General features: G+C 43.7%; 1 protein-coding gene across 1 annotated transcript in view; it reads left to right on the top strand.

Moving 5' to 3' along the window:
• The window catches only part of GLRA2 (glycine receptor alpha 2), an 819827-nt gene that overhangs the window by 393559 nt on the left and 409320 nt on the right, over positions 1–16948 (top strand). The window contains exon 5 of the mRNA XM_078657642.1: positions 8643–8725. Coding sequence (XP_078513768.1) covers positions 8643–8725 — 83 coding nt within the window. The remainder of the gene's footprint in view (positions 1–8642; positions 8726–16948) is intronic.

The raw sequence follows: 16948 nt of genomic DNA, 5'->3' as shown, positions 1-16948 counted from the left end.
TAGGGCAATAATGATTCTTGGTTTAAGTGAGCTTAGCGCCCTCAACCATCACAAAAGATTTTGAGGTGTTCATGGAGAGATCCAAGCCCTCCATACACCTAACATAAGAATTTAAATCTTCAATTGCTCTGTGTTATTTCCTCAATTTCACTTTCAATTGGTTGGATTTTTGATTATACATTTTAAATTTGGAAGTGTGTCATCAGGTGGTCTGTAATGAACTCTTTACCTGGTTTTAGATTTTACTATCTGTGTAGGAGTAGAATGAATTGTATTAAACATTTTCATTCTATGGGAGACAGTAGGATTGTAAGACAGATAGCTGAGATGTCTAACTGGTGTTTATAGGAAGGAGAAATTGATAATCTGCTTTACTGAAGGGTTCATTAGCATCATAGACATAATGTACTTTAAAGTCTAAGGCTAAGATCCTGTCTAATGGGCGAACCTCAGAAAGAATTACGGGCATATTATCAAGAAACGGCGTTAAAATTATTGCCGCTTTAGCAGCAGGAAACTGCCAGTTTCCTGCAGCTAAAGCTGCGATAATTTTAAGGCTGTTCTTGATAATATGCCCCTTAGTTCTCAAGAAAGGCACTTGCAAAACTGTTCATTCTCCCTCATACTTTTTGTTCCTACCTTAGAGTATTAGCATCTGGTTGTCTCATTTCAGTTGAAATTTCAAATGCAAACTAAGTTTAATGAATAACAGGCTTTACTCAATAAAATGTGTGGCTCTGTACACACAGACCTCAGTTTTGTTTTTGCTCCCCCACCTTATTATTATTTTTATTGGAGATTGCCTCATGCAAACCAGGCACGCCTAATGCCAGGCCAGTGGATTGTGATGAAGATTGAGAATAACAAAGCCACAGCCTGAGGAGGGATATTTAGAAGTGGCCATCGAGGGTTTCGAGGTCCCTGTGGAGCAGAACCCATGTTTGTCTGAAAGCTCAAACTCTATCAGGGTTGAGTGTGGGGCTTCTCTGCACACCCTGAAAGAACAGCACTTAAGACCATTGCTCTGTTTGGGTGAGCAGATCCAACAGTAGTTGTGGTGCATAGCAACACAATATGCAACTGCACAGCTGCTGAATCTAAGTGTGCTCTGATACAGTGTTCCCTACAGGTATGCGGTGGGCACATGGGCCAAAACACCTGACTCCACTGCATGACATATTTTGTTAAATACATCCCAAAAATGTACTAGATAAAATACACTTAGACGTGTTCTGACCTTTTTCGATTATCTAAAGGACAGAGATTTTCTTGGTTCACAAACAGATCAAATGAATGACGTAAAATCCGAACTATCTATCTCCTTTTTATATAAATGGCTACATATAGTCAAAACTATAGACAGTGCCTATAGACAGTGCAAAGGCTGCAAGGATATTGTAGTCAACCAGTAACCCAATGTTAATCAGATAATGTTAGCAAGGCCTCAAATTACAATATCCAGTGTTAGAACTCTGGTTTGCACTACACAGAATTAAAAAACAATCGCTATATACCTAAGTGAATACAGGTGTTAGAATAAGAGGGGTATATTACCAACAACTAGCGATAATTTTTGTCTCTAACTTGTTTAGAGACAAAAATTATCGCCGCACATCGGCGATTTTTATCGCAGATAAACCTTGCTATTAGCAAGGTTTATCGCAAATGCGATAAAAAACGGCCGCAATGCATGAATATCGCTGAAAAGTCAGCGATATTCATGCATTATCGAGCAAATGCTCTTAGCCATGTTATCCACCTCCCATTGGATAACATGGTGAAGAACTGCTCAGGGCAGGTGTTAGCTTTTGGAGATATTCGCGCTTAGCGCGAATATCTCCAAAAGTTGGTAATAGGAGATAGCGATGTTAGCGACTGTTTCCAGTCGCTAACATCTTGGCACGCCCACTTTGCATGTCATTAGTGATAAATATCACTGACATGCAAAGCGGGGCCCAAGATGGTCGCTATCTCCTATTAGCTGTCACTAACTGGTGTTAGCGACAGCTTGGTAATAGGGAGATAATTTTATCTCCGCTTTCTTGGCTTTTAAAGCCATAAAAGCGGAGATAAACCCCTTGATAATATACCCCAGAGTTCGTAGCTCTCTTCATAGTGCAGGCACTCTTCTGAAACTTTAAAGTGTGAGAATCTTTTGATTTGTTAGGTTGTGTTCATTTTTTCATTCCGATTCTTATTTACAAATCTACATATTTATTAGTTTTAATTTAAATGCCTGTTCTTCCATCATTGGTCAAATGCTAAAAGTGTGGCTTTATGCATGCCTTACATTTTAATCCTTAGTTTGTTCATGGTATCCAAGGCTGTTCACTGCACTTTGTTATAGTTAGAGAAAAAAGGCTGCAAAATAGTGTTTTAAAAGCACTTATTAAACAAAAGTAGTTCACTACTTGTTTCCTACTAGACTTGGTCAAAACATAGTAAGAACTCAAAAGCTAATCTGCACATGTGCTCACACACATACTCTACAAACAGATGGATACAAAATACACACAAAACGTACAATATCTATTCAGCCGCTATATCAAGTAATCATGTGAGGAGAGTTGTTTACAAACATATTCTTCATCTGTCATTTTTCGGAGTTAAGATGGATAACTGTCTCACTCTTAAATCTAAGATTATGGGCCTGGTTGGGCAATTCTTTGGGATACTAAAAATGCTCAGGAAATTTCTCCCTTTCCTATCCATTGCCCACAGGAAAAGCATGGTGCAAGCCTTGGTGGGATCAAGGCTGGATTATGCCAATGTGCTCTACCTCGGCCTTCCTGAGTACCTTCTATCCCGCCTGCAGGTGGTACAGAATTCGGACGCTCGTGCAATCTTTGGCCTTGGCCGGAGATCCCATGCGGCGGGATTGTTGAAATCTCTCCACTGGCTGCCGATTCGGCAACGTATCGAGTTCAAGGCGCTGACCATCGCGTTCAAGGCACTCCACGGCACAGGTGCTCGGTACCTGAGGAAGAGGATTGTTTTTTACGATCCGTCCAGAGCCTTACGCTCTGCGTCATTGTCTCTGCCCACTATCCCAGCAATTAGGCGTGCTAGGATGGGGGGTCGCTCTTTCAAATATCTTGCGCCCCGTGCCTGGAACGCACTGCCATTGTCATTGAGAAAGAGCGGGAATCTGTTGTCTTTCAGGAAAGAGCTTAAAACATGGCTGTTCTGTCAATAATCTTCTTGCTTTGGTTGTGTTGCTGCTGGGTCTGACAGCGCCGGGACACTCTGTTTGAGTAGATGAGCGCTTAACAAAACTCCATTTAACATAACATATTGTATAGAATCGTCTCATTAAATTCTTCTACGGTCTCATGAACAGTATCACATCAGTCACATCTTTTGTTTTAGATTAGATTATGCCTAGCTTCTCCAAGCAGCAGTGCAGGCAGCCAGAGATGGAACACGTCCAGCCACATGCTCAAAGTAGGCTGGTCACAGCTCATTAAGCAAGGACTGGTCTCTCCATTGAGGATCTAGGGTTCCTCAAAGCCCTGCCACCGCAAAGGATAATTTTTCAAAAAGCTATAATCGGCACCAATTAAAAATTTTTGCAAAAAGGCACAATCAGCCCTGATTAACAACATCTGTTTGAATTGGTTTGCAACTCACTGGAAAAAAATTGCAAAATGATAGGATTGAGGCCTGCTTGCCACAGCAGACCACCATCTCATCACTCACGTTAGGATGTATTGCAAACCCTGTACCTGTTCAACTGCAACTTTTTGCAATGAGTCTCAAACTGATTCCCACATACTGGTATTTCTAAAGTCAGCAAACTGCGTATTTTTTGTGAATAGTCCCAGTACGCTGTAATGGATTTGAGAATGCCTCACGGCACAAGATGGATGCTGCAAAATGCCTAAAAGAGGGCCTTCGTTAACACTTCTCACATTGTATGAACATAAGTTGGCATGGAGCAAAGTTTTCTCTTGTGGCACTTTTCACTAACTTTGCATTCTTTGTACATTTCAGTAGCTGACTGCTACATGGTTTTGTGGCAGCTCTTGACTTTTCACTTTGTGCACGAGGATCCACTACACAAACATCCCCTAATGTTGGACTTTGTCTACTTTTCCAACTTTGTATGTGGTGAAATGCAATTTTGCATTCACAAACTGGTTTGCACTGATTTGGTGAATGTAAAATCTTTTATACACAAGGCCATATATTAATTAACTTTTTGAGAGCCCAGCCACTGGTCATATCGAGAGAAAGTGCCGGCACTGCAGCCAATCGCGGTGTTTGGAGGGCGGGGCAGAGACGGGACACACGGAGAGTCGAGCGGTTAGCGCTCTAGACCTCCAGCATTTCAGGGCTATTTAGCCCCTCGTCGGCTCCAGCGCGCAGCGTTGGCGCGCAGGGTGGCGCCTACTCCTGCGCCTAAGACGAGCCAAAGACCAGCCCGTCTGCGCCCGTCCGCGACAGGACGGGGCAAGGGGCAGGAGGATATGGTGACCCTCCCTGGCGGCGTGGTCGAGGCCCCTAGACATAAGCGGATCACATATAGTTTTCAGACGCTATCAGCTGTACGTAAGCGTCTACCGACTGTTTGTGCCGGTAAGATAGAGCATTACCTAGAAGGACCTTTTTCTTGTTTTACGTGTAGAATGCAGTTCTGCCACAATACTGAGGGAACTGCTCAACAGCAAAACATCGACGCTAGGCCCACCACAGCGTCTAACACTGTTGATGGACCTCATAGTAAGCACAATTCCCCTGCGGGGAGGAAAAATCTACTATGTAATGCACGATCATTAGTAAAACATAGCACACAAATCTGGGACTTGATAGACACGGAGCTACCAGATATCTGTTTTATAACAGAGACCTGGCTTAAGCCCCACTTAGTCCCCGCTATTGCGCTGAGCATCCCATTAGGATACAAAATAGTCAGAATGGATCGCCTCAACAAAGTAGGAGGGGGGTTGCAATAGTGCATAAGGAGGAACTTAAAATTACCATTCTGGACGAAATTAGTACCCCGCAGATGGAATTATTAGTTTTTAAACTTAGTTCCACATCCAGGGAACAGAGAAAGGGTGCCCTGGTTTATCGCCCCCCGGGCCCGAGTGGCAACTTTTCTATCTCCCTCATGGAAGCCCTAGTACCTTTTGTAGAGGAAAATCAAAACTTCCTGTTAACAGGAGACTTTAATTTGCATGGAGAGTTGGAAGACTTCTTGGAAGTTAGAACCCTTCTAACGGATCTTGAGACCTTAGGTCTAAAAAAAATTAACCATGGGCCCACACATGAGGCAGGCCATACTTTGGACCTAGTGTTTTCCAACTCACCTCGAACAACATGTGCGGCACCCACCCAGGAAGAATGGACAGACCATTTTATTCTGAAATTCTACACTGATGCCATGAATACACCAGGCATACAGACTGCCCTTGCCACCAAAAGAAGACCTTGGCATAAACTAACTGTGGAGGCCTTCGGAGAGGTGTATAAAGCTCACCTGTCCACCGACCACTCAGCGAAAATAATCACTGAGCTCCAGCGGTTCGAGCAGGCTGTTAGTGTAGCCATAAACTCTACCATTCCACTGAAAACATATAAAGCTCGCAAGGCAAACAGACAAGAAATTTGGTTTTCCGAAAACCTGAGACTGCTCAAACAAAAAACCAGGAAGCTAGAAAAAGCATGGAGACGGTCTCGAAGGTTGGAGGATAAGGAACTGCATAAAATTTCCCTAAGGACATATCACAAGGCTATTAGGATAGCCCGGAAAAATTATATAGGAACTCAACTAGCAGAGGCTGGGAAAGACTCCGGGTTGTTGTATAAAATCTTACTAACATTCACCAAACCGGCTCTCTGTGATGAGATTGCACTATTTTTTACGAAGAAAATTGATGCCATCTATGAAAAGATAGTAGCTTCTAAGTTAAGTGAGACAGCTGTCATAAATCTCCCTCACAATAATGTATTTTTGAACTCAACCCCAGTCAGTCTCAAAAGCTTTCCCCCTATTTCACTAGAAGAGGTCACTGTACTAATCACTCAGATCAAGAGTGGAAGCCCCCTCGATATCATTCCAGCTCGCATTATGCCCATGCTGTCTGAAGTCCTGGGCCCAGAAATTCAAAAATTAATAAATCTATCTCTGAGCACTGGAGAAGTGCCGAGAGACTGGAAACGGGCCTTAGTGAGACCTCTGAGGAAAAACTCCGCCATTCCCTGGACGGACTTAGCCAACCTACGACCGATTTCTCTTCTTCCCTTTATGGGAAAGATTGTGGAGAAACACGTCAACCGACATTTGTCTAAATTCATAGAAGAGACAAAGGGGTTGGACCCCTCCCAGTCGGGTTTCAGGCCAGGACACAGCACCGAGACCACCTTGTTGTCAGTCGCAGACGATCTACACAGGTTCCAGGATAAGCGTCACTCTGTTATCCTGGTCCTGTTGGATTTGTCTGCGGTGTTTGATACTGTGTCACATGACACCATGACCGCCAGGCTTGTTAACATCGCCTGGAAAATAAGGCTCTGGCATGGTTGAGGAGTTTCTTGACGGATCGCACCCAAACAGTCACCTTGGGTGCCTATCGGTCAGAGGAGTTGGGAATCTCAAAGGGGGTGCCACAGGGCTCCTGTCTGAGCCCTACTTTGTTTAATATCTATGTGGCCCCCCTTGCTAACATCATGAGATCCCATGGGTTCATCCCTGTGTCATACGCGGATGATACCCAACTCCTCTTCCCCTTTAAATCCCTTACGGATGAGATCAAGAACTCCTTTTCCCAGGGGATGAAGGCAGTGGCCCACTGGATGGCATCTAACCTCCTGCAATGCAATGTTGCTAAAACGGAGGTGATGCTGTTCGGGGAAGCCAAAATCCTTTGGTCCCCGGACTGGTGGCCGCAGGATCTTGGCCCAGTCCCCGAGCCTAAACAGGTGGTCAAGGATCTCGGTGTTCGTCTAGATCAGGACCTCTCCTTTAAAATCCATACTGCCCAAGTGGTAGGGTCCTGTTTCCACATTATTGGGATGTTGCGGAAGGTATTTCCACTGCTTCCAGACTCAACCAGGAAGACCCTGGTACAGGCCCTCGTATTGAGTCGGTTGGACTACTGCAACGGGTTGCTTCTCTCAGCAAATGAGGGGGTAACTTCTAGATTGCAGGTAGTCCAAAATACGGCTGCCCGCCTTGTTCTTAACCAGCCCCCTCGAACACCTTCTAAACCCCTTTTGACCGCGTTGCATTGGCTCTCCGTGAAACAGAGGGTGAAGTTTAAGGTGTGCTGCATCATGCACAAGTGTCTCCTGAGAAAAGGCCCTTTATATTTGCTTAACAAATTTTCTCCTTATGTGCCTCCACGGTCCTTGAGATCTAGCGAACAGGCCTTGCTGCAGATACCTAGAGCAAAAAAGGTGAGACAAGGGGACAGAGCTCTTTCCATTGCGGGCCCTACGCTGTGGAACACCCTCCCACTCTCCCTGAGACTCTGCAAGGAGCATCTCTCCTTTAGGAGACAGCTTAAAACCTTCTTATTTTAAATCATGGAGACACAGTGACAGGTTGTTTATTTGCTTTAAGGATGCCAAAGGCGCGGAGATACTCCTTCGGGAGGTGATCCTAGCGCGTTACAAACTCGCAAATAAATAAATAAATAAAATGTGTCTGCCAGTGATAATAAATGGCTACCTGAACTCAGTGCTTTGACCTAATTGGAGAGATGGGTTCACTGCAGAATGTTGAACTACCACACATCTGAAAGCATATGGAGCAGATAGAATGAGCTGCTTGCTTCTCCTAAGGAAAACTAGAGAAGCAGTTGCATTATAGCATTGTACACTTGTTTGAAATGCATTTACGTGCAACTTTAGTCAGATATTAATTAAGCCTTACACCCATTTTATAAGCCATATGTGTGGATTCCAGTTAAACAAGTTGCATTAAATGTTTATATGGATTTAACAAATAGCCTTGGGATGCCACAGCTTTTCCCAGTGCTTTATTTTAACCAGTTGCTTCCTGTGCTTAGCACCAGCACTTAATTGTCTCCACCGGCACTTATGACGGTTTGCCACATGGTGGCGTTGTCAGTCTAATTTTGAAGTTAACCTACCAACAGTTGTTTTTATGATTCAATAGACAATAAAAATTACTAATGCCTGTTACGCAAGCCATTCTTTTAGCTCTGGGTGATCTGGAATAGTCTTAATTGTCAACACTTGTAGGAGTACAAAGTTTGGTAGGTGTGTTGGTACTGCCCATGCCAGAGCTGGCAGGAGCAATAGGTGGTGGAAGCTGCAGTGGGCTCCTGCCAGGGGGCCGGGGACTTATTATTATTATTTATTTATTTTTACAAATTAAGCACTGGCGTTTCTTAAGCGTTGAGAATCTGAAAACTCCTTTAGTCGTTGGCGTGTTCACGGCTATTATTATAATAAGATCTTCGCAACGCTACCTCCCTTCATGTTTTGTTTTTGCAGGACAGTGCCTTTTAAGTCAAGTGTCACTTAATGTTTTCAATATCACCCTAATATTGAAGCAAGCTCTTGTTGTATGCCGTATCTGTGTGGTTACAAGCATGTTTGAACCATTGATTCCACTATTCAGGCCACTGTTTACTCTTGTTATTTACCGAAATTTTACATTTCTCCTCTAGGCTGACGTTAATTTTATCCTGTCCAATGGACTTGAAGAACTTTCCCATGGATGTTCAGACATGTGCAATGCAACTGGAGAGCTGTAAGTACCTTTTCTCTAAGGCTTTTTTGTTTTCATCTTTGCCTAACAACTTTCAGATGTTCTTTGTTATCTACATCGTACTGCAAAAGGACGTATCGTACAATAGTTGATGTAAAGAAGATTAGTGAAAATATTAAATGAACCTAGTACATTCCCAAATCGTGCTTTTATTTGTTACTGTGAAAAATACAGGGCCTGATTTAGAGTTTTAGGACTCCAGAAACTATGTCAGAGAGTACTTTCTTTTCCCATAAACATGTGCTGTGTGTTGGTTTTACCTAATTGGCTTGTTTAACTTTTCAGTAGGACCATGGTTATTGAAGGAGAAAATGCGCAAGAGGCGTGGAAGTTAAATATCATAGTGGGCTGCAATGTGTGCATTTAAAAATCTCACATATGTATGGCTCCATTAAGAATCATTAACCTCTGGCTGGGATGCAGTTTAAAAGTAGTCCAGAGACATTAGACACATGCTACGTGCCTAACATACATGACAGTTGGGCATGCTGGATATTGGAAAAATGTGCCTCCATAGTGAACAGTTACAGAAAGCTGTTTGGCTCTGTGTAGGTAAAGTTATATTTTCCATGAACATGCCTTCTTATGAATGGCCTGATTACTTACCCTTAATCTTCATTATTCCTAATCTGAGTCTTCTTTGTGACAGTCATAACAACTTAGTACTTAAAACATCTGTTTTACTAAGCTCCTTAGTTTCTTCTATATTTAGACTTTCCTCTTTGTTAAGAAAAACTTTTTATTAGTCCTTCCTTTATTTTATTTACACCAGATAACTCTCCAGTCTCCTACCCATAACACTGATGTTCCCATTACGTAACTTTCTGAAGAACCAATACATTTAATATGCCTTAATAATTGGTATGGTGTGGCGGAATATTTAGTTTGTGATGTAGAAGAATAAGACTACAAATAATAAAGAGTACTGGTAAGTAATTGGGCCATTACCTCGGCATCTCGTCTTCCTCATCACAGTCATAACCTCTCCAGGATTTATCAAGCAATCTCTAAGTCTTCTTAGGACCTGATTCTGATGCGGGTTGGAAAGCTTCCCGACCAAAGTGGTTTGGAAATGGTTTCCAAACCACTCGGATCGGGAGAGTCCAACCGACGTAGTACGATGCATCCGGATGCTTCCAGATACAATTTGGTTGGACTCCCATTGACTTCAATGGGAGTACATGTTGCTAACCGCATCATAATTGGGCCCTGGGTCGGGAAGACACGTTCCCGATACGATTTGGAAGGAGCAAATGCCATTAGGAGGCCTTCCTAACCACATCAGAATCAGGCCCTAGGTGGGACTACTTTCCTAACCGCATCAGAATCAGGCCCTATGTATTTGAAGGAACAAAACTGGTTGTGTTTTCATTAATGAACATTAAATTATTTAAATGTCCATATTTTTAAATTATTAAAATATGTCTAAATTACATGTCCATATTATTAAAACCTTACATTATTTACATGTCCAACTTTTTATCTTTACTTTTTTCAGATTTTAACAGGTCAGCACACCCTCTGATAGACTTTATTCATTCTGTTATGTTACCTATAAACAGTTGAGATTTATAGAGCGATTAGATGATGCCAATATTGCGGCCCTACATATTTCTTCTATTGAAATACCTTTTGCCTCATGCCACAAGAGGTTGCAACAACTCTAGTAGAGGAAGCATGAATACCAAAAAGAAGCTGTTGATTCATTGTCTCATAAGTAGGCTTTCCTGTTTTAAGTTTCTATTTTTGGTATATTCTGTTGTTTTTTTTTCAGTGTTTTCAAGTGATTTTAATACCTTAAAAAACAGTGGTTACACATTTTCGCACCATTAAAATCAATAGAAACAGTGTTTTTCCAGTGTTTATGGAATGTTTTGTTTCATCATTGCTTGCTTTCTACACTGATAGTGCATGGTATATAGACAGTGTACATACAGTGTATATGCGGTCCAAATAAATTTTTACAAACCAAACTTATTGTAGTACACCATACAATACTTCTTCAGTGAGTCTTTGGTCATGTGCGCTCGCTCTTTCCTTCCCATGTAAACTTTTTTCTGTGAAAAGGTCCTCTCAACATTGACACTTGAGACTGGCAACGGCAAAACTGCCAGTACACAATGTGCTAACTCTGACCACTGATAGCTTTCCATGCCAATACTGGTGCGCCTGAAGATTGTGATTCTCTGGAACAGGTTCTGCAACAAATGCGTTGAACTGGGTGCATATGCCCTCAGAGTTTTTGAAGTGGTTAAAAATGAAGCAGCACTTTAGAAAGCCCATAGAAAATTCTCCTTTCCGGAATGCATCTAAAACTTGTGCAGAGTGCCACAGTGAGGCTTCATTGACTTCAAATGCCATGGTTGGTGAAGGGATATCCTTATCCATCATTGCAAACCATTTCTTATACATTGTAAAATTAAATTTCCTGAATTCCTCCTCAACATTTCTTTGCTTTCCATGTGGCAAGCACTCGAACATGGAACATGTTGCAGTGCCTAAGTCACTAAAGTGTCACCCAGCCTACTCTCAGAGAGATATTTCACACATACACCAATTATGCTGACCACTTGGTAGACAAGGGTGTTTTCAGACTCTAGTTATTATTATGTCCACTACAGCAGTCACGTTTTCCTGTAAAAATCGAAGAATACAGTAGGATGTGCTTTTTTTCACACTATCAAAATGCGACCGAAGATCCTCACATTTCTTGCCTTTCGCATCATCACTCAACAAAAATTCTGTAAATGGTTGCCACATGGATAATATAGCATTCACGGCTTCTAGGACTGACAACCACCAGCTAAATGACACAGTTGGGATGACTTTTTCTTTGATGCCACACAAAGCCCAAAATTAGAAATATTTGCGTTTTGGTTCCTGCACATATCAAAACTGCACCAGAATAGACTAAAAGGTCAATAGCATTCTTCATTAACTCTGAAGATTGTAAAGTGGCAAGGATCTCTTACAGGGAAGCTGTTAGAACTGGGATTTCTGGTTGGCTAAGACTTGCGCCAAAGCCAGGCAGAAACCACCACTCTAGTCAGGGCAAGGGCGTTACACGCCAAAGATAACCCCTGCTCACCCCCTTGGTAGCTTGGCACGAGCAGTCAGGCTTATCCCGGAGGCAATGTGTAAAGCGTTTGCGCAACACACACACACAGTAGCAACACACTAGGTACACCACAAAAAGGAACTCCACACAAGGTTATATATAAAAATAGCCTTTGTATTTCCAATAAACACATTAGATCATAATCACACAGATACACTGTGCCAACTGGCACTGGGCAGTATTTACGGGGGATTATTTACACATGACAGGGCCACGTGGGCCACTTTCAGAATTAGCACTTAGTAGAAATAGTAGATTTCGCACATGTAATAACTGAAGCACAAAATAACAATTGTAGAACACAACCAGTAACCACTGGTAAAAGGTAGGTACACACTACGCAATCCTAATCACCTTAGGCATAGATCACGCAGGAACACAACTTCACTAGTATAAACTATACTAGGCAAAACAACCTCCTAAGCATAAAAACACAGTTAGAGGTATCACAGGCATAAAGGCATTGCACATTTTGCATAAATCATATTAGGCATCAACAGTGTACCTCAAGCAAGAGCACCTCACATGAAAAACTGTCCCCAGGGCCAACTGGCCTCTCCCAGGGCCAACGCTCTATGTCCAAATAGTCAGGGCTGGCTGCGCACACAGCCAAAAGAAAAGTGCGCAAAAGAACAGGCCTAAACGTGGCAGCTGCCCACTACTTGCTGGGCAGCTGTAAAGTAGAGATGTGGCATGGGTCCTCACCGGCCCTGAGAACAACAAAAAAATACACCAACTGTTGGAGCCCCTTTGGGCTGTGGAGATCATGTCCCCCTGGAGCACACTGGCTCCTGTAATACTTGGGCGAAGCTGGGGTAGCATGGCCCCCTGAGGACCCAACTGGGCCCTTTTAGGAAATATGGCCAAAGGTTGGAGCCATCTTGGCTCGGGAAAATACTGAGGCAACGTTGGAGCGGCCCGCTGTCAACCGGGGCAGCCCTGGGAAATGGCACCGCTCTGGTGCTTGGCCAAGTAGGGGGACACGGACCCTTTAAATCACCAGCACAGGCACCACTGTGCCTTTGGAGCCCCACTCCGGGGCTCCTAACTGCCCACAGGAAGATGCGGCAAATATTCTCCCCAGGAGCTGGTGCTGCCCACTGTCCAGCGGGGCAGCGGAAAGGAGGACTGAGCACCGGGTCACGGGGGCGGACACCGAAAGTGTGCCTCGACACCCCCTCAAACCGCCTCACACAGTGCCCCACTCACCACGCTGTGCGAGACTCCTCTTGCTGTTCTCTGGCCGGGCCGTCTCCTCTGGAACCTGCAGCACTTCTCGGGTGTCCTGGGGCTCCTCTGCCTTGTGGGATCTGTATCTGCTTGTCTTGCAGCGGGGCAGCGGGAGTCTCCTACTTTTGGTTGCGCTAAGGCAACCCGTGAGACTCCCTCTGCACTACGGGGGTCCCGCTTGGAAGATCTGGTGGTCACGCAACACACGGGGTAGGCAGTATGCGGGGCTCTCTTTACCACCTGGGAGTCCCGCTTCGCTTCTCGCTTGGTGCCGCCTGCCTCCCCCTGCCCGGTCCGCCTTCCTGGGACCGGGACTGCGCAGGGACGCCTGCAAGATGCGACACCGCTTCCTCCCACCCGGGGGAAGCGGAAATGGAGCCCACGAGACTTCTCTCCTGTCTCGGCCAGCCCTGCCCACCGTCAGGCGTGGGCGCCGGCTTGAACTCGGCTCCTGCTCCTTCTTCGGATGCGACAAGAAGGGGTGGGCACCCGCGTAGGACGCCACTACGGGATAGGCTCCCGTCTTTCTTTCAAAAACAAGGCACCAAGTCACTGGCGGGGTGGGCACCCGCTAGGGATAGTTAAAAAGGCGGTAAATATGCGGCAGGCAAGGCTGGGTGGGCACCTGTGCCGCAAACGGGCACGATCGTGGGGGAAACTCCATGCCAGGGGGCCCCCCACCAGAAGTGATCACAGCCTCGTGCTGCCACGCAAATCCGAGCGCTGCTCCTCTGGGAACACAACAAAACGCCTCTTCCAGCAATGTGAAGCCAGGCACTCCTCAGGGCAAATACCACAAAGCCCAAAGTCTGAAGTCCAGGGAAAGTCTTAGAAGGAATGCAAGGGGGCAAAGGCTGGGCCCAGGGGCCAGATCACAGGACCCTCCAGCAGGGAGGCAGTCCCCAGTGGCGGTTCCTCCTGGCGCCCAGCAGCAGCAGGCCCCCCTTTAAGTCAGGATCAGAGTGAACAACTTTACAAGGGGTCACAGCCCTTTTTATACACATTTTTCCTTTGTCTTAGGCTGCAGGGCAGGGGGAGAACCAGTTACAACTGGTTCTTGAGCACTTTGTTGTGCTCAGCCCCTCTCCCCATTCACATGACAGGCTAGGGACATCAGACGCACCACAGGGGGTGGAGCCAGCATTGTGGAGGGAAGGCCCAGCCCTATTCAGGTTCCAGGTGTACTCCTTCCTCCCATCAACATGCAGATCTCTCCATTCACCACCAGGGCAGACCCATCCTGACTCCTGGAGCCAGGTACATCAGCCAGCTCCAGCCAATCACAAGCCAGACAGTCAATTCACATTCACTACACAGACATGCCAACTTCTAGAAGTGGCACTTCCACACCAGACACATTAAATCTGCGCACACCGTCGCGCAGCATTTAATCTCACGAGTTTGCACATACCAAACTCGCCCCTGCACTCCCCACACATCAGAAACTACCATGGACACACACATTCCCCATGCATTCCTATGGGAGGGCAGGCCAATCTCACAACATGCACTCAGAGTGCGCACACACTTTACACTGGCACACAGTGTTAAAGTGCCCAGAAGCCAAAAACAAATAACACCAGGTCACATTTCAAAACAAAAAGTTTAGGGATGAACCTTCCAAAAGGGCCAAGTCCACCAGAAGCAGTTCAGCTCAGGTATTGATTTTGAGAGATCACCACACAACATTTTCATATACATAGCTGAATCTCTGCAAATACAAACAATATCACTCCAATCTTTATTGAACTTGGTAAGAACATTTTGCTGCAGCATTCCAAGTGGCATTGAATTTCATGTTTTCCAAAAGTCTGGTGTCATGTTTTCACCACTATCCCATATGCTTGGTGACAGCACTCATTTCTCAAATACCTGTCACAACAACTTGCATTGAATGTTTAAAGCCTGGGGTGTTTGGCAATTCGCCTACTATCAATACTGACTCGCTAGAAATGGAGGCTAATGTATCAAGGGGTTTTACCCATTCTCTGTGGATAAATATTGGAAAATATTTTTATGAAACCAGCCATTTTACCTATCAGTGAAAGAATCAAACGTAGCCAAAATATCAAATATGTGTTTTGATATTTCCTATTTCTCTACAGCTTATAAAATAATTAAACAAGACCTAAAACATGCTTCTGAACCCTGCATCTTTAGACCAAAGAACACAAAACCAAAAAAAGCAAAAGGAAGAAGAAACTATATTTTAGTGACATCCCTAAACAGCAAAACTCAAGCAGAATAATGTTAGCCCAATCTTTCTTGCTTCTACCTTGTATAACAATTTTACATTGTATTGGCCCCCTTCAGGAAGAATTTAAAATGACTCTTTCACTCTCTCTTTTTCCTTTCTACGAATGGCATTTAGTTTTTGGTTGTGCAGGTGTTTTTTCAGTGTTTATATGTTTACACTGGTGAGGGCTATTTCTCTCTCGGTGGGGTTTTATCAGTTATTATAAGTTTAAACCTAAAACAGGATAGCCTTCTCATAAGTTTTCACAATAGTAAACTTTACCCACCTACCTAGGGTAGCAGTAGTGGATTTTTTTTCCTTTATCATTTTTACCTAAGCAACTAAAAGAGTATCATTTAAACAAAAAAAATAAGTTCTTTGTAAATAAATGAAAATGTAGGCTTGCATATTTTTTTCTTCCAGAGAAGAATGATTTGACATTAAAATTGGAAGGGTTATCTCTTATTGTAAATGAAATCTAGAGTTATTTTTTGGAATGAATAGAGTCCCAGATCTTAAAAATGTTAGCAAAAATATCCGGTATGAGGGTCTCAAACTGAGGTATCCATCTATCCTAGCTGATGTTTACTTGAAAGAAACACCACTTTAGCCATTAAGAATGCTAAATCTACCATTTGTAAAGGTTAAAAAGATGCTACTTGTAAATCCTTTAACATCATAGCCAAATCCCAAACTGGAGCGGGGAAGTGAATAATAAGTCTTTTGTTGGAAAAGCTTTTAAAGTATTCCTGCCAGAAACTCTATTGTAGAGACAAGATTTTTACAGTCTATCAATTGTCTTTATAGAAACCCATTGGACCTTTAAGTTATAGCTAGAGAAATATCTTTCTGAAATCAATTGCTCAAAAATTCCAAGATTTTAGAAGGATTTCATGAGACAAAATCTGTCTTATACCATTTTCTTTTTCTAATGTCTGCTTTAAGATTTCCTAATAGAGTTATCTACGGCTTCCCAGTATATCCAAAGCAGTCTGTTGTGAACACCCCAAAGGATGTAGAGCTACCCTTCCAATCTCCAATTCATTAGGCGAAAGCGTACCAGAGACTGAAGAGGATGCTGAGGCCAAAGAAGTAATTGTAAGTTGGGTCTGAGGCAAATAGTTCAAGAAACCAAACCACAGTCTCTCCAACCAGAAAGATGTGATAAGCATTACTTCATCCTTCTCCCTCTGAATGTTCTTCAGCACCGTGGGTAAAAGAGCAATAAGGGAAATGCATACAGGAGACTGGTAGGCTTGCGAAAAAAATAGTGCATCTGTCCCCCAGGCCTCCTTGCATCTATTCTGGGAGCAAAACAGGGGAAGAGGAGAATCTTTTTCTGGGGCAAACAAGCCCACCCCTGGATTTTCTAGCCTGTTTGTAATGGTTAAAAATATGTCTGTATGAAGACAAAGAGATATTATTGAGGTGAAATTTCTGCTCAGATTGTCTGCTACCTTGCTTAGTACCCTTCAATATGAGTCGGAGTTAGGGTCAATATAGTTTCCTCTGCCCTAGAACATATGGAATGGGCCAGATCCACCGGATTGGGGGATTTTGTTCATCCCTGTCTTAATATATCAGTTTGAATTGATTATCTGCAAGTTATCAAATAGCTTTT

The sequence above is a fragment of the Lissotriton helveticus genome, chromosome 8 (genome assembly GCF_964261635.1).
Source record: "Lissotriton helveticus chromosome 8, aLisHel1.1, whole genome shotgun sequence".
Lineage (NCBI taxonomy): Eukaryota > Metazoa > Chordata > Amphibia > Caudata > Salamandridae > Lissotriton > Lissotriton helveticus.
Note: the sequence above shows the minus strand (reverse complement) of the source record. Positions and strands in the feature narration are given on the sequence as shown.